Raw genomic sequence first — 24,684 nt, 5'->3', positions numbered from 1 at the left:
GTGAACGTCCGTTCAATTTGGTCCGACGGACGTCCGAGCTACGTTTGTGCATGGACGTTTACTGTGGTCCGCTGGGCGCCCATCGTACGTCTGCATGGTTCAAGCAATATTCCGCAGTCATGTTAATAACTTATCGTAATTAGCCCCCGAGTTAATTATGTTGTCTATATTCTTGCTTCCTGCAGCGGGAGGCAAAGAATTTGTCAGCTCAGAAAGCAATTGTGATAGTTGTAGCGTAGCCCTCACGCACAAAACACTCGATGCGGCCGGGCTGAACGTGTCAACTTGATATAGTTATGTTCGAATTAGAAAAGGACAGCAGATTTCGTAAAGTTTCATGAAAACAGTTGGGTTGATTTACAATGTTGTATTGTTTGATTTGCTGCTAATTAGGCTAAAATGTATTCTTTTTGTAACTAAATTTTGTTTGTCTTTTGTGTGATGCAAAGCCAACACTGTGACAAGCCACGTCAAGCCGTATAGCCATAGCCATTCGCTTATGTGTGCGACAGTGCGAGTTGCGAAGCGCCAACTAGCTTCCCTGCTGCTTTCTTCTAGACATCTTTTTGCGTCCTCAACGAAAGGTAAGACATTTTTATAAGTGCCAGGGAGTGGGGAGGGGGCGGGAAATTGTCTTTAGCTTTCCGTGTACTGCAAACGCCGTACGCTGTGCCGAAGTTAGGCATAACTGGCTTAACGTGTTTTGAATGAAAGTGCCAACGCACTCAGGGAATCATCTTTTCTTCGCAATCATAGGCGCGATAAGTTAGTTATACTGTTTCCGTAAAGCTATCAGCGGTACGTGCACGTGCTCTCGTTGAAAGACAAAGTCGTTGTGCATGCCGGCGTTCGCATTCAGCCCGGCGCTACCTACGACGTGATGTGCGCAGTTACTTTTACGTCCACTCAAGTTTACGGAAAGGGTTGTAACAATTTTTACTGTGTGAGCTCGTTGCAGAGATGCGTTATGCATTGGCCTTTGAGGTGAAATGTAGGCACGGTGTAGCGAAACGTGTAAAAAGCCGTACGGTGCGTTTTAGGTGGGTGATTTCACGACCCCAGAAGAGAGGACGCGGCCGTAGTGTTTACGCCGAGGTGCCCTTAGTGTGGCTTATGCCGGCGAACGCGGCGAAGTAAATGCATTTTGCTGACGTGAGCATGAAGCGTGTACTAGTATATTAACCGTGCTTGCTGTATGCGCTTGTATACGCACGTATCCGTCAATACCCGCCGCGGTGGTTCGGTGGCTAGGGCGTAGTTCTGCTGTGCCCAAAGACGCGGGTTCGATTTTCCGCCGCGGCGGCCGCTTTTGTGATGGAGGCGAAAAGAGAAAGCGCCCGTGTGTACGACATTTAGGCGCACGTTAAAGATACCCAGGCGGCCAAATTCATCCGGTGGCCTCCACAACGTCGCGCACACTCATAATTGATAGATGCCGTCAAAGCGCGTTAGTGAAAACGTATGTTTATATTGTAGAATATTCGGCGGGCATACAACAGCTTTGCTCGATGCAACTGAGGTATGCACTTTTTCCTTTTTTAAATTAGGCTAGGCGTTTGTTCTGCAGCACCCTATCTGCAAACTGCTTATGCTATACTGAAAATTTAAAGCGCAACAAATTTAGACACAAGACGAATGACACAGGGACAAGCGCTACCAAATAGCTCGAAGTACCAACTAGCTCGAACCCTCACGTTGTTATGCTTATGCTAGTTCGCAAGACAGTGCAGCTTGTCACTGAGATCGAGGGAATCTAGCGAAGCACTGCGAATCCTACCAGTTTCAGCTATCATTTGGCTTTGTACAGGTTTTCAAGAGTCAAAAATTTAGTTCGCCATGAAGTGATGACAGAAGTACCGTAAAAACCCGCGTATAATACGGACCCGCGTATAATACGAGGTGTAATTCGGGGACAGCAAAATCAGAAAAAAAAGTTTTCATCCGCATATAATACGAAGTAAAGTGCACAGAAAACATTTATTTCCAATGCAGTTACCGTTCAGTCATTGTCAGTTTTCGCTGGCACTGTCTCCTGAAGTCGTCTTGTCGGAAATGTCTTCCCACAGAAAGTCGTCCTCAGTGCCGTCAAGGGCGTTCGACATGGCGCATTTCTTAAAAGAGCAGCTGAGGAGCTCCTCTGGGATGCTGGGAAATGCATCCGCGATCCAGCCACAAAGCACTGCTGGAGAAACCCGCGTCAGCCATTCGGTAGCTGTCACTTACGGGTCTCCTGACCTCATCCACTCTTGGTAGCAGGACCTGATGCAGTCTTTGAAAGGCTTGTTGAGGCAAATGTATAGTGGTTGCAGCTGGGATGTCATTCCTCCTGGAATGACAATGAGTTCGATGCGGGGTTCGCGCAACAACTTCTTCACGAGATCGCCCAGGTGGCAACGAAAGGCGTCCAACACGAGCACTGAAGGGAATCCGCAACAATGCTCCAGGCCGCCGACACCACACAGACTTTATCTAGTCAAGCACCAGTTGCTTTCTCCACCCACGAATGCTGCGTTCGGTGACGCCGAACTGCCGTCCTGCGGTGCAATTCCTGATGGTCTCGGCACATAAAATATCTTTTCTTTTAATTGCAGCCGAATACTGTTTTCGTGCACCCGACATCGTGATAGACTTGCGGTGAACGTGCCGAGATCCTTTCTGTGGTCAAAACAATCAAAATGGCGAGGGCTGAGAGAAGCAGCAGCCAGCTAACGCCACCGCAAGATGGGGCATCCTCCGCTGAAACCGAAATGCAAATTTTCGGCTGAAAACTTTGGGATCCACATATAATACGAAGCACAAATTTTACGTAGTAAAATTAGGAAAAAAACCTCGTATTATACGCGGGTTTTTATATGTTCCGGCATAAAACCACAACAGTAAAGAATCCCCAATGCCTCGTAAAAATTTTTTGAAGGGTGCAGTCAAAAGTACTTCAAACATCATTGGTATTTGTTGGCATGCCACTACATTAGCTGTAGAGTCGAGCCAACCAAAATAGTTCAAAAGCAAGCTAAAAAACTTTTTGTGTGTCTAATAATGTAGCCGTATATAGGAAAAAACCATGAAATTGTGGCTTTTGGTTTTGCAGGTGCTGACCGAGGAGTTGGGGAAACGTTTGAGCCAAGATGTTCCTGGCATGAAGCACGATGGGCACGTGAAAGGTTGTACTTACATTGGAGGTCATAAAGCGTTAAATAAAGAATTTTCAAGCTTTGCCACTTCATTTCATCTGGTTTGCATGCCATACTTTGCAACATGTAATCTGCAGTGTGCTAGATCTATTTCATTCAGCATATTTGTTTTCAGCAGCCTGTTTAACTGTTCAATACGTCACTTTTTCAAGCTAACTGTTTTTTCTTTAGCGTGCATTGCTGGACGTTTTGTCTTAGAAATTTAATGGAAATATCCCAAACATACTCTGTATAGATTCATAAATCTTAGTAGTGTAAGTTTCAATTTTCTATAACAAACTTGAGAATCTGTGCTTGCTGTAAATTTCAGCGCTTTATTGATAACATGCCTTGAAGCTCAAGCTTTAAGAATACTTGATACAAAAGCCCCTTCTGTAGCTTGTTTTGACAAAACCCTGATTATAAATGCTTGTACCATGCACTGTGTGGGCCCACAACTCCACACCCTATTCATATTTTTCTTGGCAAGAGTGGGAGCAGTGATGTTTGCGGTAGCATAATACAGTGGAAAGTTGCGAGCTTATTATCGTAGCCGCTTTTCAATACGGAACCATGTGTACACTGCGGGCTGTCATGTTGAAGCATTCTGTTCACCGAGTTGGTAACTGCCTACTACAACTTATTCATATTTATGCTGACACAAAGCGCGGACTGTATGCATAGTCCTGATTGAAAAGTCGTGACGATAAGCTTGCAACGTTCCACTGTATTATACTTCTGTAACATCACTGTTTGCGCTCTTGGAAAGACATATGAATAGGGTGTGGAGTTGTCTGTCCACAGATTGCATGGTGAAAGCATGTGTAATTAGGGTTGTGCCAAAACAAGCTACAGAAGGGGCTTTTGTATCAAGTATTCGTAAAGCTGCAGTAGTGCTTCAAGGCATGTTATCAATAAGGCACTGAGGCTTACAGCAAGTACAGGTTCTCCCTGATACGGAAAATTTGGGACCAGAAACGGACGTCTGGCGGACATCCAATATCCGCATTTTGTTATCCCCTGGACGTCCGCTGCACATCTCGGTTTGGAAATGTCCGATTTTGAACATCCGCCGGACGTCGGGAAATCCGGCTGGGACGTCTGTCGGACGTTCGTAGGATGAGCAATTCCTTTGCATAGGACCATCCCACGGACGTCTGTAAAACGTCCGCTGGCTTTCTGCGGATGTCTGATGGACGTCCAAATGTCCGACACTGGATGTCCAACGGATGTTCGATGGACGTCTGTGATCCACTGGGCTGTTTCCCTGAGAGCTAGGGAAAAACATCTTATTATGGGATTTACTTTCCGCACAACAAAAGTCACCGGTCAAGTTTGCACTCAAGTGGGAGACCCATTACACTACAAAAACAAACGAAGATTAAGAGAAACACGTGACACGCCTGGTCCCGTGTTAACTCTTAGGGCCCTATTCTGAGTCCCTCCCCTACTCTATTTGCTCCCTCCACTCAGCTGAGGGGGGGATTCCGAGATGCTTATGCATGGGGAAATCTATATGAAGGATCTCCTCCACTGGAGGATCGAGTGGAGGAAAGACTCAGGATGCCAGGGTTAATCTTCGTCTACCTTCGCGCCCCACTGTTTTCCACAGCGTTGTGTATTCTGAGATGTGCCGTATTCGTTGCGTTGGTGTACTTCCTTGTGACAAACCTGCCCCAGCCTCTACTAATTTTTATGATGACGTGTGCCACACTGCCAGGCGTTGGTGTGCATCGTGGTGCCCGGCTTTTTCGAATTTGTTTGAAGACATAGGCGCCATTTGCAGGCACTGGTGTACAGTCTGGTGACCAACCCCCGCCAGGTTTCTTCGAATCCGCGCGTGGTGTCACTAGTGAAGGGAGCCTGGCGCAAGATCAAGTACCTGAGCCTGGTGGTGCTTTTGCACGCGTACCTGCTGATGGCCGTGTGGACGCACGGATGGGGCGACGAGTGGTGCTCGGGCACCAAGTTCATCGCCCTCTGCACCCTCTTCGTGGACGCTGTCGTGCTCCACAGGGTCAGCGTCGAAGGAAACTACTTTGACAGGTGATGCAGCGAGCCCTTCCCGAAACACAAGACTACCGTTGGGGGTGGGGGGTCTTCGGTTTATGCCAGGTTTAAAAATCAGCGTCATTAACAAGAGTCAAAGACAGGAAGAAATGAAACTTGTGACGTACACTGCAACAAAGGCGTACTTTTCCTACACTAACTGCACAGAATCACCTCAGCTTTACACGTGATTTAAAGTGGAGAAAATAACTATCAGCGAAACCAGGACATGAGGGTTCGACGCTTGCCTAGATGATATTTGATAATTTTAGGGGTGTTTTTCGGGGTTCATTTTCTTCGTAAATTTCCGGTTTTTATACGCGTTGATTTTGTTGTTACGCATAATTAGTCAATCTCAGTGTTTCGTTTCTTCCGGAGTAATATTCAAAACCATGTTTTACATAAATCAACCCCTTCACCTAAAACATCCCTCTGAAAATTTACGTTACAAAGCCGTAAAAAGTGGTCATTTATTACCATTTATTCAAACATGCGCAAAGAACATTTGCCGATGTGGTCAGCTCTGGGGGCAGTACGTGTCTTTTAGTGGATGACGCAGAGAAGCGATAAAGCCTTACTCATCTTTGCCGCCAACACAGGAGAGGCAGCAGGGCCTACGGGCGGCGTTCAAGCATTGCTCAGTAATCCACGCGGCATTGGGAGAATCGTCGTCGAACAGCTTAAGATAACGTGAGGGAAATCTAAGCTGTGCATTCAAAAAGCCTTCTCCTAGCACTGCTCTAATACCGTATTTACTCGCATAATAATCGCACTCGCGTAGTGATCGCACCACTCAAGTTCGTCGTCAAAATACGACTGTTTTTATTTCCCGCGCAATGATCGCACCCTGAACTTGCCGCAGCCATATGTCGTATGTGTGCCAAGTCTAGATGACGATAGTCGTGCTTGCTTTAGTTTCCTCCTCTTTCAAAGAGGACATGGCTGCGTCATTCCCGCAGACTTGATGATATTAGCGATATCGGCAAGCATGAGTTCATTATTGGGGCGGAAGAAACTCTGAATAAATGCACATAATGTACTCACAAGACATACAAAAAGCGGGCTCGGCTTGCTGCGTAGGCAGCCGTGTCCTGATGTCCTACACTGTGACAGCAGCATCCACTTATTGGTAGACCTGTTCTCACCTCGCGGCATACTCGTTCCGGCGCGTTTCGTAATTCCGTAATTACGGCGAGTTCCGCAATGAAAACACTGAAGTTTGCGTCACTTGTCACTCGGTGGTCATTTGGCGGTCGCCGGAGCTTTTATTATGTTTTTTTTTGTTGTGTTTATTGTGTTCATGAGACTTATCGTAAACATTCTTACCTGCAACCTGCGTTTTCTGCGCTGATACTTTTTTCGCGAAAAATTTACCTCGCGTAATGAATGCACCCCTAAATTTGCATCATATTTTCGGAAAAGAAAGTGCGATCATTAGGAGAGTAAATACGGTACTCAGTAAACAGCACGAGCGCTTCGGTTCTTAGCTGCACTTGGCCGTCCGACACAGATAACTGGCAACAGTGGCGGCTGGCATAGAAGCAACAGTAACGAGTGACAATTGTCCGCCATGCGCAGTTCCGACCGACAATTCGCAATGTTTCTAGCGGCTGTAGGTTTATCATTAGCGCAAGCACGTCGAACCTGGCAGCCAGGGATTTATTCGACACTTCACAGCAATCTCAGCGCATAACACACCCCATCACAGCTAAAGGAGACACTCAGAAATGCACTGCAGCCTTTCATAGCCAGCGGTCATGGGCAACATCACCCACACCTAGTTGCCATCAAGCAAGTAGCAGCGTGCACTGTCAAATATTTTACATTCTTAAGGAAAAACTTCAATGTCTGTAACAAACTAGCAAAAGGTAATAAACAACAAAGTAGTTTTCTTGTGTTGTGGATAGGGTCCGTATAAGGATGTTAGCTAAAGATAGTAAAAATCAAAAGGGGCAAATCATTAGACATTGTATCCGCACGCCCTAATCGAGAGAGCATCAAGTTACACTCTGCTGGGCGCCCTGTATTATGTCGAGTGGTTTTCGAATGTAAATGGGTCAAGTCCATTACTTGTAAATCTTCTCAATCAAGAAATTGTGTACACTGACTACATCGCTGGAAATAAAGCAGGTCTGAAATCGCGTTCATGCTGTTTGCACAGCACCTTTACAGTGCGATCTTTGTCTGCCGCGAACAGGGCCGCGCTCGCTCTCCCTGCTGGTTAACGTGGGGAGGAAGATGGGAACCAAAAGGGGCCATATGCGTCCCGCAATATACCTCATTCACAGAACGGCGTACAGTACACCCTTGTAATAACGAAATGGCTTTATTAGGACACTCGTTTTCCTCGGAGATTGGACGGCTGGGCTGCGTTTTGGATAGCCTTCTAGTCACTAGCACACACGAATGCCCGGCGAGTGCTTTGATAATACGGCCTCGTTCCATAGCGTGTCATAAATGGGGATTCGTAGACTGCCGCCAGATTTTCCGGATCCATGTTGCACTTCATCCATTTTCCTACGTGAAGAACTGTGAGAAACTAAGAGTTTTCTTCTTAAAAATAAATGTCCAGGTCTCTGACTGTACGTACGGCACCATCTATTGCCGTGTCCTTCAAAGGCCCCTTTTAGGTTTGCGTACGCCAGGCATCGGGTCAAACCACCTACACTTGCACGACTTCACAATTGCTAAGTTGGCGATCGCCTGGCGCTGAGTCTAGCGGCGACTGAACGCGTGCCTCGCTTTAGGCAAAGGCACATCCCGGCTTTTCTTACTACGCAGCGACGGTCGAATGGAACGATATTTGGGTTACGCAGCATAAAGCGTTATTCCGCAAGAATAAATAGAAGCTAATGCACGTCGCGGTGCGCAGGGCGGATAAGAATGCTGAGCTGAACGGCCACTTCTGCCCACTTTGCAGCTTTTACCGCGAGCTATGATGCGATCTCTCTGGGAAGCGGTGCACATCACTCCCTGAGTTCTCATACAGCGTAAGGTGACTGACTTCGTATCATTTTCTTGACATTATTATGGCTACTCGCTTTACCCGTGGCAGAATCTTCGATCGCGTCAAGCGCCAAAAGATCAAGGTGCCTGGTTCTTTCACCGTAGACGGCGTGAAAAAGTGAGTTGCTGTTTTGCACTTCAATCCCCATTTCACGCAATGTAGTTGAGAAGCTTCGCCTTACACTTGACCCACGTTGTTCCCACTAGGTGTTGAGGTGGAGGGCGCATAGCCATTTTTACTTTCTGCAGTAGCGTTTGCCTTTACATAGCTTAGGCTGCTATTTTCAACTGAATTCCTACGTCATTTTTTTTCTAAATGTGAAAACTAAATACATAGTTTTACTGTTTCGTTGTTACGGACTGTTGTTTTCCTGTATACACAGGACAAATAAAGACAAACTGGATGCATTTTTAGTTTTCGCACTGTCATGCGTCAGTGCAGAGAAGTGCCGAAAGGTATAAATACTGTTGCGACTGTTTCCAACACTGCGTAGCGAAATTGCGGTCTCGCTACTATTTTTCAGTGGTGTATTGCCGATTTAGTTTGCTTTTCCTGCGTATCAGTACGAAAATTATTCTGAATTACGAAGGTTACCTCGCAAAAACACACCCAAGCTAGGATAAATAAAAATGTGAACTAGGAAGGGAAGGAGGCATCAAATGGCAGAATCGAAGTCGACTTTTTTATAAACCTATCGGCGTTCAGTCACTGTTCACCTACTTACAGATTCAACGTGCCAGAAAGGCCAAGTGGTAGGCTTACGCGTGATCCAGGGGATATACAACTAAGCCTGAATAAGTTCGAATTCCGCACTGATAAATTGATAACTGGCTATCACGACTAGATGCAATGTGCCCTGCACTGCTGCAAATGCCGCGTGAGTGCTTCTTCCATCCGAGGATTCTGCGTCAGTCGCTGATATAACGCATTGTGCCTGTATGCTAGTGCATTGATTTTTCATTGACTGCTGACTGTGCCCTGAACACATTGTCTTCCCAGCAGAGCATATGTGTACAGCACCGAAGTCGACTTTGAACAGGCTTGGTGAAAAATTGGAAGTATTGGGCTTCCAGAAGCCCTCGGATTTAAGGGTAGCACAGAGGAAGTTAACGTCAAGGCTGTCCAGACGACGAAAAGATTAGAATGCTGGGGCACGAAAAGCAGAGAGAGAAATATTGCCTGGAACAGCTACCACCTGTAACAGGAAAAAAAAGTATTTTGTGCCTAATAAGTTTTTGTGCCTGCTCAAAGACGCGCTAGTATTATACCTGGAGTATTAAACATAGGTATATTAATCCTTTTGAGTAAGATGACATGCCATCACCCCGCTACAAAGAGGAAACCAATAGCAATCATCATCACCATCATCGGTGTATATAAGGCAAACCCAACCCACTGCGACTTCGACATCTGGAAGTTTTCTTCCTGCATTGCTGTTGTACATTTCAAGTGAAACCTAGCCAATCGTGTGTCTGTTAATACCGGCGACGAAGAGAGTACAGATGAAAGCATAGCGGAGAGGAAAATTGAATTGACGCTCTACAAAAGCATGGTGACAGTACGTGGGCCGCGGGAAAAAGCACAGGAGGACTGTGCATAAATGTGATTGATGGGGCCAGAGTGCTCGCGTACTAGGAAAGAATTTCTCACGTGCGTTTCCCACAGATTCGTTAGTATGTGCATCTTAAGATCAGGGCTTATACAGAAATCGAAAGTTTAACTAGGTTATTTTCCAGTACCCTGGGGCTAACATGGTACGGTAGTCAAAGTGGAACTTAAATAGACTTTTGCCTCTTCCCCGCGCGGCACGCGATGAAAAGGAATGTTATTTCAAACAGAACGCAAAAGAAGTCGAAATGTGTGGACATTGCAGGAAAGGTATCAAAACTTCCAGGGCCAATGGGGTACTACTGCTTAAAAACAATTCGTGCTGATAAAAAACTATTTTGCTTTCGACATCGACTCTGCGTGCCTGTGTCGTCCTCTCGTTCTTTGAGGTGAACGGCGGCAATGTACGCACGCGTCGCTGGTGCCAATTTCAGGGTGGTCTGGGGACTGCTGGTAGTCTCCATGGGCATCTACATACTGGTGGACATGAGGGGCAGTACCGCACGACTGACTTCGTTCGGCGGCGTCTGCCTCTGCATCCTCGTTGGCTACGCCTGCTCCAAGCACCGCAAGGACGTGAGTTCGGCTCGTTGGAAGAGCCTGCGCAAACGGCAGGTGTCTAGTAGAGACCCGTGCTAAACAAAATGTATGCGCTTACACTGCGGAAGGAATGCGGCTGCTCCCGCTACTGAAAATTCTAGGACACCGGACCAATCAAAATGGTTTAGTAAATTGGAAAGGACTACTGTTCAGTTTTTTAACGGTTGTGCCGATAGTGTGCCGGGCCAGGTTTCCTAGCTGCTGCTGTTACGAAGGTTCACTGTTCATCGCCCGATGAATTTTTAAAACAAGTGCCGTGTCGAAAACCGCGTTCATTCTATGCACTGCAATAGCGGGGCGCCTTCAGGGGCACTGGTCTAGTACTACGCATTTGTAGATAGTATTCCTTATGTTTTGTTTGTTAACGATGTTTCCTACGACATTTTGTTATTTTAATTTACAAGTTTGGTGAAGCGACCTGGTTAGCCCTGCATATAGGATACTTTCAAAAACGTGCTATGGTCACCAAAGGTGAGCTTGAATAAACGAGTTTTGGTTGTCCAGGGGTTCCACGCTGCTTTCGCATTCCGGAAAACCCCAGTTTTAATGTCACACGGAAGAAAATGTGCCTAGGTCCTTTCAACTTATTTATTTAGTTTATTTTAGGAAGTTCTGCGGCAGATTTGATGTGGTTCCGAGAATTCATTGACCTATTTCTTATCCTTTGACCAGATTTTTTTTGTCCGGCGTCCGTCAGCCACTTTGAATGCTGCGTATGCTCCATTTTCGATCGATGTGATTTACATTCGGTTGTTCCTTCCATGGGTATTTATGAAGTAAATATAAAATTAAATTCATTTCGGCCGCATTAGCGAAATTGATAAGGTGGCTGCTATGGCAATGCAGCGAGTTGCCCGGGGTGAATAGTACAAGCTTGCTTCTCATACATCAAGAATATTTTGACGTGGCAGCAAAGGGACTCGTTACAATAAAATGTATTAACTGGTATATACATTAAAGCGCCGCTAGGCAAGGCAGCTACGATGTCCGAAGAACAGCGCGGGTTGCAACAGCTCTGAGCGTCGTCATCTTCTTTCCAAAGGATATGTACGAGCTTGGTTTCCGATCGGTACCTTAGCGCATATTCCTACATGAGAGTTTGGCCATCGCGGAACACCAGGATAATCTTGGCTCCGTCGTTGAGGTCCTTCCCTTGACAAGAGCCCGTTACTGTACTAGCGAGGGGGAGGGGGGGACTTCGTGCTTATTGGGACCGTTTGTGCAAGATCTCTGGGTTTTTCTTTTATGCTCTTTTTACAGAGATGGTGCTCGAACTGCGTGGGACTATGTACCAGGTGTCGAGTGGGAATTCGTTTACAGTTTCTTATGGTACCCTGTGGGTTACATAGTAGCATAACTGTTTTTGGAATGTGGGGACTTATCGGGGTGTTTGTGGTACTGGGGGTGGTGGTTTGGTTGGTGGGGTTGGTGGGTTTGTACGGATTGTGTTTCTATGAGGCACCTTTCCTCATTCCACATGTCAAGAAATCTCTGCTGGTTCTGGGTGGGGTTCTCGGCAGGTTCTTGTTTCACTCTTCCGTGTGAAACAAGAACCTCTTTTGTGTTTTTCTTTTTTTATTTATTTTATTTAGTGTTTGATGAATTGGTTTTGACTTCTAAACTTTTGTCAAGCCTGGCTCCCAATTCTTTTATTTTTCCAATTTGCCTTAACCTGCTATACCCAGGCTGGTGCAGTATTATTCCCATTTTTATAGAATTTGTTTGTATACTAAGGAAATCTTTCATTTTTTGACGTAACAGTATCAACTGTACAAGCAAAACAGGCCAGCCAGCCCGTGGGTGTAACAGCGCTAAACGTGAGCGCTGGTGTGTGCTACTCTCCCAACGCTGCCCTCAGTTTTTATAGCAAAAGATCTACTACACTACATCTTTCGAGGTCATACATCCCTCCTCACTGACCTGCAGCCGCCACCGCCAAAGCTGCGCATTTTTTAGCCCCTTGCTTGGCCGTTGCTGTGCCACGTGGCTAGGAGAGGGGGAAATGGCTGCTCCGCCTGCGCCTAGCCACCGATCGACTGTTAGGTCGTCTGTGCGTGTGGCTCACCGCAAGCGTCCGACTTCATTAGGGGAAGGTTTTACGACTAATACTTAAAAAAACTGGAGAAACACACGATGCCCGCACACGAAAGCGCTGCTTTGCCGCCGCTTTTTTCCTCAGTGTCGCTATTGATTGAGCGCTTGCTGGACTGTCTACACGTGCCCTTTAGAGCAAGTGAAAGGACGAATCCAACCATGCCGTAGAGTTAGCTTTACAACAGGCTGCCAAATCTCAAGCAAAGGCCAACTTCCACGAAACATTGTGTGCATTGTCCTCGCTTTCGCTGGGGATAACTAGGTGTTAAACTTGAGCGAAGCTCAACATGACCAGTTTTGCGGGCTGAAGAGAAGGAATAGGGGGGCGGCGAGCGTGGTTAGGTGCGCACGCGCACACCGATGTCTCGACACCGTAAGTGCAACGCCAGATGGCGCAGCGATGCATTTTGCCACCCGCTCATGGGTCCCGGTTTATCTTGCCGCCTGGTGTAGGTCAACTATAAGCTACGAGGGTTTAAAGTAACCAAACATAGATTACGGGAGGCGTGTTTTGAAATTTTCGAAAGATAATGTTGCGACCGCTGGCATCAGACGTGATAGTTTAATTTGCTTGCAGTTTGCCGCAAATTATCTCTATTCACTTCAAACGGTTTGTACATGACAGTTTTACTGTTAAAACACCGTAGATGCATTCATGCCTAAAACATTCGTACGAAGTTGTAGCCAGTTATTATCTCTTCTTGAAATGATTGCGTACGCCACGTTTTCCTAAAACACGTAACGATTGGAACTTCCCGTAGAAATCTACAGGAAGCCTGTCGGATCATGTTGCTTTAAACAATTTTCTCCCTAAAATGTAGCCATGGGTATTATTCTACCGTGTAGGCGGTACGACTGTGTAAGTGACGTACACTACTCTATTTCCGATCTTCTTTATATTTTATTTGTTAGTTGAGGAAAACAGCATAAAATACGAAATATTATAAATTAACAATTGGTACAGCTAACAACACTTGAACTGCTATCAACACTAATTTTGCCCTGAGAGCCGTTTCGCAAAGACGCACGTTTATCAGGGTAGCGCAGTCATGGGCGTTTTAATGCGAGCCCAATGGTTACGTCCGTCTTAACAGAAGCAATGTAATAGCAGGTGACGATTCATAAAACGCAATAGCGGAACGAACGAAAGTTCGCAGGGCGTATGTTGGCATATTGGCGTTCAACGTGTTCTTAAGGTTGACCCGTTTCCTTGCGGCCGCAGCGTAAGACTAGGAATACGATGACTGGAGGGGAAATGCTGCTAGCTTCGGTATATCAAGTGCTTTTGCATGCACCTATAGAGCTATAGGGTATGCAAGAGAAGGGAGGGCAGCAACAGTGGTCGCAATTTTCCTTTTCATTCTGAAGGGAGCCATGGAAGCGTTGACGGTTAATGTTTTTGCGTATAATATTTTAGACCCCTCTAAGTTGTTTGTGGGGGGGAGGGGGGGAGTCCCGATAGATTAACGCAATCCTGCGGCACGTGCGCGTCCCTCTTAACTTAAATTGTGACCCCTCTGCGTGACATTAGGCTACTGCGCAACGTGTGTGCCGTATGTTGCTCGAGTGAGGTCCGTAATAGGTAATGTAGGCGACATCTCCAAAAAATGTCTCTGTCCGCTCAGTGCACGTCAACACTTTCTTCGGACGTTTTAGCCAGCACATCCAGAAAGAAATCATCTTCGAGTGTCATGTATCCGATAAGATGCAGGGATTACGACGAATGTTTGCAATGCTGAAATAAATTTTGAATAGCTGTTTCAAACGCATAGCATCCCAAAAGACGGTTTATACACGTGATCGTTGTTGAAAGCTCTGAGAAGTGACCCAACACTAGCAAAGTGAAATACACTGCGTAACGGACGCTTTTGTTAAACCGAACACGGACGCAGACGGTCAGAGGCTGTGCGGACGATGGGTGGCTCTTTTCAGATCCCCTGGGCCACAGTCCTGGCCGCTGTGGTGGTGCAGTTTGTGTGCGGCCTCCTGGTTACGCGCTGGATGAGGGAGCCGCTCCGGTGCGTGGGCCTGCGCTTCCAAACGGCCATCAACAGCACGTTCAAGGGCAGCTCCTTCATCTTCGGCTACCTCGACAACGGCAACTACGTTGCCCTACCGCACCAGAGCCCCATCTTCGCCTTCCACGTGCGCACACGACCTTGTTTCTTCCTCCCTTGGGAGCGGGGGGATTTTTAACATCGGAGCTGTTGTAGGTCGACAGGTATCGTACGTCTGCTGTAGCTCGTGCGTCACGTAGGCGTGGGAGCCGCTTGCAAGACTAACCACTAGTGGGCGCAGTGATCTCGCCACAGTGACATTGCGGAGACAGGTTCCCGGATCTAACAGTACAGGCCACAGTGCTGTCGCAGGAACTGGTTCCTGTATATAGTTCCGCTAAGGAAACAGAGTTGAGCGTTCATCCGCAATCTTGATTTCCATAATCTTGTGGGGAATCCACCCGTCACGGGTGTAGGAGCCGCTGCGCCGGTTGGAGCAGCTGGCGAAGTCGGCGCGTGCATGCGACAGCCGCAGCTGCTGAACTGCACACAACAAGGGGTTCAGTGTGCAGCACTGAACGCGTGCTTTCTTGTCATGGTGGAACCGGCAACGCGGCGCCTTGTGGAAATAAGGCGCGATACTCGGGCGGAGCATACACACACCCAGGAAAGGAAGCTTAGGCGAGGCCACGCTGGCCACCGGCACACGGGGAGAACTGTGAAAGACGTGACGTGGTTTTGTCGCCTGCATTGCAGGCCACTGGCAACTGCGTCCCAGCAACGGCGCCTAGCAATGCTTTTTTGCTGGCCCACCGAGGCCCTACGTGACTTTGTGGCCTCGCCGGTAGCCAATCGGTGGCAGGCCGAGACGAAGCAGACGACAGAGGATTTATTTTTATTTACTTTTATTAATACACACTGCAGCCCCATGGGGATATCGCAGGAGTGGGACATGCAAATCATACATCACTCGTAGAACGTACACTAAAATCGTTCAACAGAGCCACACTAAACGAAAAATAACGAACACTCCAAATACACACTATAATGAACACAGTGACGGCAGGGATATATTGGTGCGTATTAAGAAACAGTGGGTAGAAATGCAGACAAAAAAGAGAGCGGGTGGAGTCAGCCCGTGAGTTCTGTTGCTCTATAACACGTCGAAAAAAGCTGTATTTGAAGGTGTTTGTGCGGGCGAAGTAGGGGGTCAGGTTTAACTTGGACTGGCTTCTAGTGGTGCGTGGTTCGGCAAAAGTTGTAAGGGAATCCTTTGAAAGGCGACGGGAGCCATTTATGATGCCGTGCCGAAACTTCGGAGCCTCAATGCGCCTGCGCTCCAAGACTGGTGTCAAGTTCAAAGAATACAGTATTGAGGACGGGGGAAAATAACGGTCATATAAATCGTACAGCTTTCTTCTGAATCTCCTCAATTTATTAATTTCAGTTTTCTTGTAAGGGATCCAAACTGGACAGGCATATTCGAGCAGCGGTCGTATGAGGGTCTTATATACCGTTATTTAGTGCCCTTAGGCGTGTTTTTTAGTGTACGGCGGACGTAACCTAACTTTTTTAATGCTTTTTTGCAGATCTAATCAATTTGTAGTGACCAAGAGAGGTTCGGGGTGATTATAATTCCTAGGCACTTGTATTCTGTGACCCTTTCCAGAGTTGTATCTTTGAGGACGTAATCAAAACGGGAGAAGTGAGGACTCTTAGTGAGACAGTAGAACGGTCTTGGGGAAGTTGATTTTCAACGTCCCAGCTGCCACACCACCTGCAAAACCTTGCAAAAGACTCCTGCAAGTGGCAGTGGACCGCAGGTGAAGTGATTGTGTCGTACAAAAGATAATCAGCAGCATAGAGGCCAATTTTGCAGTCAATGTCAGATTGCAAATCATTAATAAATAGTAAGAAGCGTAATGGTCCCAAGACTGTACCCTGTGCTACTCCTGAAGTCACTGTGACAGTGCTTGAATTTTTGGAGTTATAGGATACCTGTATCACGAAACTTGCGCTAAATAGACATAAACAGACGAAGGAAGACGGACGATGCGGAACTCACAACTATTTATTTGCAGGAAAAAAAGTTGCCTTATATAGGCTTCTACAAGACAGAAAAAACACATAAAAGCAGATAGTACAATCGATGGCAACACCACAACACTCAGAACCCGCCAACCGCTTGCTCTCTAAAAAAACGAAACTCATTGCTAAAAAGTGATAATGATGGTTCACTGATGCACCCCTCGCTATTTTTTTTTTTGAATGAAGTACGATTCTGAAAGCTCACGCGCCACAGTGTCCCGGCTTCTGTCAATAATAATGGTTTCGTTGAGGCGCGGCGTACAACCACAATCACGGCAATTCATGGGCAAGTGTGATCCAGTGCCTTTCTTGATTAATAAATCGTGCTCCCTGAGGCGATCATTTATGCAACGTCCGCTTTGCCCAATATATACCTTGTCACAAGTGAGCGGTACCTGGTAAACTATGCCAACTTTGCACCCCACGTACTTCTTGGCGTGCTTCTTACCACATGGATTAGGCTTCTTTTTTCCGGCGATACGGCTGCACAACCCACCTAGCTTGCGTGGAGCAGAAAACACAATCCGAACCCGATGCTTCGTAGCAAAGCTACTTTATGGGAGTATGGCACCACCTCAGGCCTCGTTTTCTTTTCGGCTGCAACCTTAGGTTTGACCCGCTCACGCTTTAGTTTTTGAAGCAACGCCTCAGAAACAGCCGCCAGTAGCGACCGAGGGTACTCGGCATCCAATAGTCGAGAGACCTGGGCGTCAAAACTGGTTTGCATACGATGAGTACGATGATTAGCATACGATGACTTTTGTATAGAGGGCTCCAAGCACATCAAGGCTATCGCACGTTTTACAGTTTTTGAGTGAGCTCATTCAAAGGGCAGGAGCCCTTTTGTCGCGCGGGGACAAAACATCCAACACACACGTTTTTCTGCTACGCAGAAGTCAACATCTACAAACCTCAGGTTATGTCCTTTTTGCATTTCGTGCGTAAACTTCAAGCTGGCGCCCAATTTAGTGAACGTCTCCAACACTTCTGCAACGCTTTCTTGGTAACTCAGACCTTCCCGCCCTTTCAAAACGATCAAGTAGTCGTCCACGTATCTGAAGATTTTTTGGACCATTCCATTGTCCAAATCACGTAGTAAGTTACGGTCTAACCGCGAAAGAAAAATGCTTGACAGAACTGGGGCAACGCACGAACCGATACAGATTCCTTTTTTCTGTATGTAAAGCTTATCGTCATGCTTCACGACCGTCGCAGAAAGGTAGAACTCGAGCCGGGACAAGAAACCACCAAATGAAATACCCGCAGCATTTTGAAACCTTGTTGCGCCGTTCTCCTGAATACATTCCTATACGCTTTTATGCTTTTATGTGTTTTTTCTGTCTTGTAGAAGCCTATATAAGGCAACTGCTTTTCCTGCAAATAAATAGTTGTGAGTTGCGCATCGTCCGTCTTCCTTCATCTGTTTATGTCTATTTAGCGCAAGTTTCGTGATACATAATACACCAACTAGCCCAACAGCACATTGTAGGTACCTATTGACAATGATTTGAAATAAAACTGGCGATCCAGGTGACAAGAAGCGGGTTTTGTAGAATAGCGTTAGTTTAGACAACAATTTAGTACGGGGAACAGAATCGAAGGCTTTAGCAAAGTCATTGAAAATGGCGTCGACCTGTTTTCCCGCATCGAGGGCAGCTGAAATACTATGAACAAATTCACTCAATTGGGTTAGCGTACTAAACGCCTGTCTGAAACCATGTTGGACTTTAGTCAAAATGTTGTTTTCCTCGAGAAATTCCATTGTGTGTTTGTATATTACGTGCTCTAGGAGTTTGCAAGAATATGCTGTCAAAGAAATTGGTCTGTAATTATTTAGGAGCTGTTTATCTCCCGAGTTCAACAAGAGAGTTATGTTAGCACGTTTCCAAGATTTTGGTACAACACCCTTAGCCAACGATTTTCTAAATATAACTGTGAGATATTGGGACATCCATAAGGCATAACCTACTAAGAATTGGTTAGGTATGCCGTCTAGGCCAGCAGATTTTTTTTTTGTGTGTCTGAGTTGAGAACGAGATGTAATACTCCATCCTCACTAATAGTAATGTCACGGATTGAAGAAGAGTGATTGGGCACAACGAAGGGGATAACCGCCGTACAGTCGCAGGAAAATACGGATTGGAAATAGGCGTTGAAAGCAGTTCCGGAAAGCGTTTCCGGATCATTCGTAGTCTCACTACCGACAATAATTGATGTGGCCGACAAGTCGCGTGGCAAGACTGAGCTCCAAAAGTTACGAGGGTTGGTTGTTAGCAAGTTATTTCTTTCTACACGGAAGAAGAAACCTTTTGCTGAGCTAGTTTGTATTCTAAGTTCTTCCTTTAACTTGTTAAAACGAGAGACGCTTTCCGGATCATTTAGTCGCCTCTGTAGCCTTAATCTAGAAACACGACGAGACAGATGCAAAATGTTTCGGGAAATCCAAGAAATTTTAGTGTTTTTCTTTTTTTTTGTTTTAAGGGCAATGAATCGCCCTATGCAAGTTTTTAATAAATGTTCAAATTGTTCAACCAGTGAATCGACGTCACTCGTTGCGGCGAGGTTCGTTGAATGCATCGAAGCTATCCGTCAAATAATCGGTGATCGAAACGTCGTCAGCATTGCTAATGTCCGGGAATGTAGTGAAAGTAAAGCGTGATATGGAGACTAAGGAGTTAAATAAACAACTCTTGCCTTGTGATCCGAAATTCCCCTAGTTATTTCATATTCGTACCCCGTTTCCGTAATACTACAGCTGAGTAATACCAAGTCCAAAATAGCCTGCCCTCGAGTAGCACCGTGGACAATTTGAGTGAGGTCAAAGTCCAAGGAAAAGTTTATGATGTCATGGCTAACGCATGAATCACGGGCGGAGTACGGTAAGGTCGGCCAACAAATAGAAGGAGCATTAAAGTCACCCATGAAAATGACCTCAGAGGAAAACAGGTTAGGTCATAAATGTGTTGGACAAGGTTGTGGAATATGTCAACTGAAGATCCAGGAGGACGATAAACACGGCGATTACGAAAGTGTGACCATTCAAATACAGTTTCCAAAAAAGTGATTCTGTCTCGATAGGTGCGGATAGCACTGAAAACCTCAGACCTGCTTGGAATAGCAAGGCGACACCTTCCCCTCTCCCATTCACCCGGTCCCTTCGAACAGCAACGCAGCCAGGAGGGGTGAACTCCGAGTCATGTACGTCTTCACTTAGCCAGATCTCGGTGATGCCAATCACATGAGGAGCATACGAAGAAACAAGCGACAAGAAACTAGGAAACTTGTTAGCGATACTTTTGGCGTTAATATTGACTATTGAAAGTTTGTTCAGTCATCAGGCGGCAGTGCGGAGGCCGATGACGACAAAACACTGCCAGGAGACGATAAGGTAGCGGCATTAGCAGTGCGATTCGACTGCGCATGCGTTGTTTCCTGCCGTTTTTTCATACAACTAGCAGCTTCACACCATTCATACCGAACATCATCAATAAATACATGGTCAAACCTCAACTTCACAGAGGAGCCATTATTTCTGAAACAGGAGGATGCATCCCATAGCTTCTTACGGATCGACCGAACCCTGGCAGAAAAATATTGTGTTACGTGCAAACCTAAGTCCTTAAATTTAAACGAGTTTTTTAAGAATTCAAAATTTGCTGTTGTAGTTAAGTGACTTCAGTATCACTGGTCGAGGATGGCCCTGACGCACCCTTCCAATTTGATGACAGCGCTCGATTTGAGCACCGTCAACGTTTAACGTACCAGTGGTTAGGCGAGAAATATTGGCTAGAAGATCCGCGCTAGTTTCTTTTGACTGTTCTGCCAAACCATGAAAAATAATATTGTTGCGCCTTGACCTGTTTTCTCGATCGTCGTTTTTTCAACTCAGGTCAGTCACAGCGACGGAAAGATTGTCAATTTTGGAGGGCAGGTGATCCTGAAGCACACTATTTCTACAACAGGGCTGGACGATTCAAGTACTGCTACGCGGGATTCGATTTTGTCAAATCGTGAGACAACCGACTCCTGAAAATATTTTATACATGCGATATCTTAAGGCATTTTTTTCTTCTCTTCAAGCAGTTTGTTAAACATGCCAATAACCGTAGGTCGCGGGGTTTAAAGGCGCAAGAAAAGCGCGGACACTAGATGAGAAAAAACAACCAAACAACCATGACAAACAAATCGCCAAGCAAAGTTTTTCTCTTCTAGTGTGCGCGTTTTTCTTGCGCCTTTAGACCCTGTGATCACGTCAAACCAACTTGCCCACATTAAGCTATTGGAATAACCGTAGAAATGTCAGAGGGATTTGCAGCAGCGATTGGCCGAGCGGAGCTTGAATCTGTTCGGGAGCGAGTAGCAGGAGCAGAGCTACGTCCCTCTGCGCTTTGCAAAGTCAAGGATGGCTTGGGCTTGGACGGTCCCGGGTTCTGTTCAATATCTCCGCTCAGCAAAAGGCGATGGGTGCAGAATTAAACATTTCAACACCACAAAACAACGTCAAATGGGCAAGGCAACACCAACAAAAAGCGGTCATCGGACCGTACACATCGAGCATTTTGGTAGTAACATACCTGCACAAAAAGTAGACAATGGGTGAACATCGTGCCGGCCTTGCTGCCGCCTTGCCCACTGACGAGAGATGCCGGGTCCTGGGCTTTTATACCCCTTGTGAATGACGTCACGGTACAGCTGGCGTCTCTGTAGCTTTGATCTGCGTAGGTGACGTTGTAGCAAGAGGTCAGCCGAAGAGCGGCAGGCTTGTCCGTGTACGCGCCGAAGAAATTGTAGGCATGCGCACCAGACCAGTCTCGAAGCCACTGTCACAATCAGCCACGCGCCAGTGCTGCTGGTTTTGAAGAAGCGGCCACGATGCTTCCGCTGATGGCTCGAGCCAAGGCAGTGAAGGGAGCGCACAACATACAAGCAAAACTGCACAGCCTACCTGAATGGCATTTCCGGCTTCAGTGGGAGTCACGTGAGGGGCTCTCCTAAGCTTTCCTTTCCCCTAAGCATATATAGGAACTGTAGCAGGGACGGATTTCGCTCCCACCCGCTAGGAGATCACAAGCGGAGGGAGCCTCCCGCCGCTGACGTATAGCTGCCCATTCCTCTGCGCGAACGATATAATTTGCGCGGCGACGGCGTTGCCGTTCTCGGCGAACGCCCGTCGCCGTTCCCACCGAAACGAGCGAAACACAGTTCCGCTGGTTCGCAGATTCGTCACACGGCGGAACTGTGTTTAATATTCCCTCAACCGTTGAATTCAAACTGGCGTTTTCACTGGGCCACCGCTGCTCCAGGTGTCCAAGGGGCAGCCACAGGATTAGGCGCTAAGGGCTAACACAAAGTAGATTGAGGCAATGGCTTGTTCATCGACATTGTGTTTTGTGCGTCTTCATCTTTCTTACAGCTGCCAGGCTGGGAGTCTCCTAATGTGTCACTACAGCGATTGGAACTCCGCCGGAACAGGCAATGCTATAGGCATTAATTGCATCGTCCCCAAATATTTCATTGTTAAAGAGTAAGGAGGCACCGGATTCACGACCCTTGACACATAATTTATGGAAATGACGTCGTATTCTGGTCTAGAGCTGCTCTCGTGAAATTTTAAGGCTTCTGAAAACAGACAGATTTCTTCCATGTTTTAAATTAGAAATTTGGAGAAAAAAGCGATACCCGACAGATACATAAAAAACAAGACATATTTATTAATGGAAACGCCTTAGATGTCTCATCAAACGCGAAAAGCTGCCGTAGTTGCTGGCGACTACACGAATAGAAGCGAATTACGTCAGGCAATCCACTAACGGGGCTTGTACCATCCATCAATATACCATGGTTTCAGATTTTTCTACAGCAATTATCAGCAAGTGAGAAAATTGGAAAAAAGAACTGCTTAGAAAAAACAAAAAAAAAACTAAATCAAATATACATAAAAGACGCCTTCGAAATGGATTTGAACGCGGGTAGCCGAAGCAGCAGCCAAGTGCGGTAACTACAGCGCTAACCCAGTACTGCGCCAGGAGCAACAAAGAGAAGGACCATGACAAACATCTTTGTTGTTGGCAAAAGTTGCGTGGACTCTTCAGGAGGTGAAGTCCATAGTCCAGGACCCCATATGCCTTTCCTGCCGCTACAGCCCGCTCCACGAGCCGACGCTGGTCGGACAGGCATGAGCTGTACAGGCGCGCCTCGAAAGCTCGGGAGAGTTTTAAGGATTCGGCTTGGGGAGAGAGTGGAAGGGGCATTCACCAACCACGAGGAAAACAGTGCAGTCGGCTCCACAAAAGGGGCAGCTAGGAGGGGTAATTTGTTCGGAGTAGCGGCAGACCATTTTAGGGTGGAAGAAGGTGCTCGTTTCCAAGGCACGGCAGTGATGTGCCTGCTTGATAGATAGGTGTTGGTGAGGTGGGGGAAGGGTGCATCGGGCCAGACGTATATGTTGGGTAATTTCTGTGCATTCCAGGAGGGGAGTAAATCTCTCCGAGGCGGCGTTTTCTTCGCTCCTCGTGCGGCGTGTTATTTCTCGCGCGAGGTAGTGCGCTATCTCGTTCCCTTTCACCCCCAAATGAGCTGGAGTTCTTATGATCTGGATCTGTCGCTGCGGCAGGTGGCCGAGTAGAAATGCGCGGGCCGCAGCGTGCACCGTTCCTGTCTGGAAGTGCCGGCACGCCTGTTCTGTTTGGCTGTCCGCCACTACAGTAGTAGCCTGGGTAGAGGAGATGGCAAGTGCGATGGTCGCCTCTTCAGCTTCAGCTGGTGAGAGTATTTTGACAGAGACAGTGATAGCGTGTCCTGCTTGGGCGGGGCTTATTGCTAAGGCAAACGCTGGATATGAGGGATATGCTGCCGCGTCTGTAAAGACCGCGTGAGAGCCTTGACAGTACTGTCGTGAGATGGCCTTTGCGCCAGCCTTATGCCGTCCACTGTGGTGTTCAAGGTACATGTTACGCGGCAAGGTCTGTACTTTATTTAGTTCTTGAGTAGGTCGGGGGAGGGGCTCTCCCGGTGTATTTATTCAAAGTCCTGAGAGGACCTGGCGGCCCGCCTTGGTGAGAGAAAGCCGTTGGTATTGTTGTAAGAGATGTCTTTCAACTAGTTCAGACGACGTATTGTGGATACCGAGTTGAATGAGTAGCAGGGTGCATGTGTTTGTGGCAAGGCACAGTGGGCGTTTGCGTGATTTTCGTGTTATTGTATTGACGCTTTCTTCTTTGTGCTTGTTGAACAGAGCATATGGGGCTGCTTACGTGATGTGGGAAATATGAAAGGCGTGTACGGGGAGTAGCACCGCATTCTATATCATACAGACCAGATGTCATACAGACCAGAATATGTCCTAAAAAACGCCCTTATTCGCGCTTTGAATAAATATAAATCGCCTGGCGAGCGTACCTAATTATTGTTGGGGGAGCAGATAGAACGATCATAATTGGGAAGGCTGCTTCGGTGGAATTAAAGGCTGAAAACACGAGATTGCTAGCAAATGAATCCTTCCAGATTTGAACAACACATGCCCATCGCCCATACATTGGCACTGGACGGCTTTCACACATGAGTATCCGGTGCGGCATCGCGGTGCGCAAGAGCGGCGAAGCCTGGTTCTGGGCATGCGAGGACGTTGAAACAGGGCACTGAAGGCTCATCACGTCACAGCACTCAACACAGTGAGATAAACAGCAGCGGCGGTTCCGCACAGTTTTAAAACAAATGACTGAATGCGACTGCGGGACCTCCGATCTGTGGCTGCCGTATGCCACCGCTTGCAGTTCTCAACGGCACACCCAAATCCACTGCGGAGGCAGCGCCGCACGCCAACTTTCCACAAACTTCGCTGCACGACGAAGCAGGCGCGGCGACGGCGGCTCGTCTCACTCAAATTCTTCTAGTACACTATAGTCCGGAGATAAGGGTAGCATCGGAGCAGGGCTTGATTGACGCATACGTAGTACGGCACCCGCTTGCCTCGAAATGTACTGAGGAATGCCTTGGACTCTCCGAGGCGACGAGCTGTGAGAACCTCGTAGCTGGGAGCGGTAATGAGTGACTCCACGTACTCTTCTGGATG

General features: G+C 47.0%; 1 protein-coding gene across 1 annotated transcript in view; it reads left to right on the top strand.

Moving 5' to 3' along the window:
• The first annotated feature begins 3,607 nt into the window (after positions 1-3,607).
• Positions 3,608-24,684, top strand: part of LOC144159732 (solute carrier family 28 member 3-like) — a 70,556-nt gene continuing 49,479 nt past the window's right edge. Inside the window, exons 1-5 of the mRNA XM_077691433.1 lie at positions 3,608-3,616; positions 4,957-5,216; positions 8,275-8,343; positions 10,269-10,410; positions 14,461-14,673. Of these exons, the coding sequence (XP_077547559.1) occupies positions 3,608-3,616; positions 4,957-5,216; positions 8,275-8,343; positions 10,269-10,410; positions 14,461-14,673 (693 nt within the window). The remainder of the gene's footprint in view (positions 3,617-4,956; positions 5,217-8,274; positions 8,344-10,268; positions 10,411-14,460; positions 14,674-24,684) is intronic.

The sequence above is a fragment of the Haemaphysalis longicornis genome, unplaced genomic scaffold (assembly GCF_048455015.1).
Source record: "Haemaphysalis longicornis isolate Haplotype H1 unplaced genomic scaffold, Haemaphysalis longicornis Haplotype H1 scaffold_10, whole genome shotgun sequence".
NCBI classification, from domain to species: Eukaryota; Metazoa; Arthropoda; class Arachnida; order Ixodida; family Ixodidae; genus Haemaphysalis; species Haemaphysalis longicornis.
The sequence above is the reverse complement of the archived record's forward strand: the minus strand, read 5'-3'. Positions and strand labels throughout refer to the sequence as shown.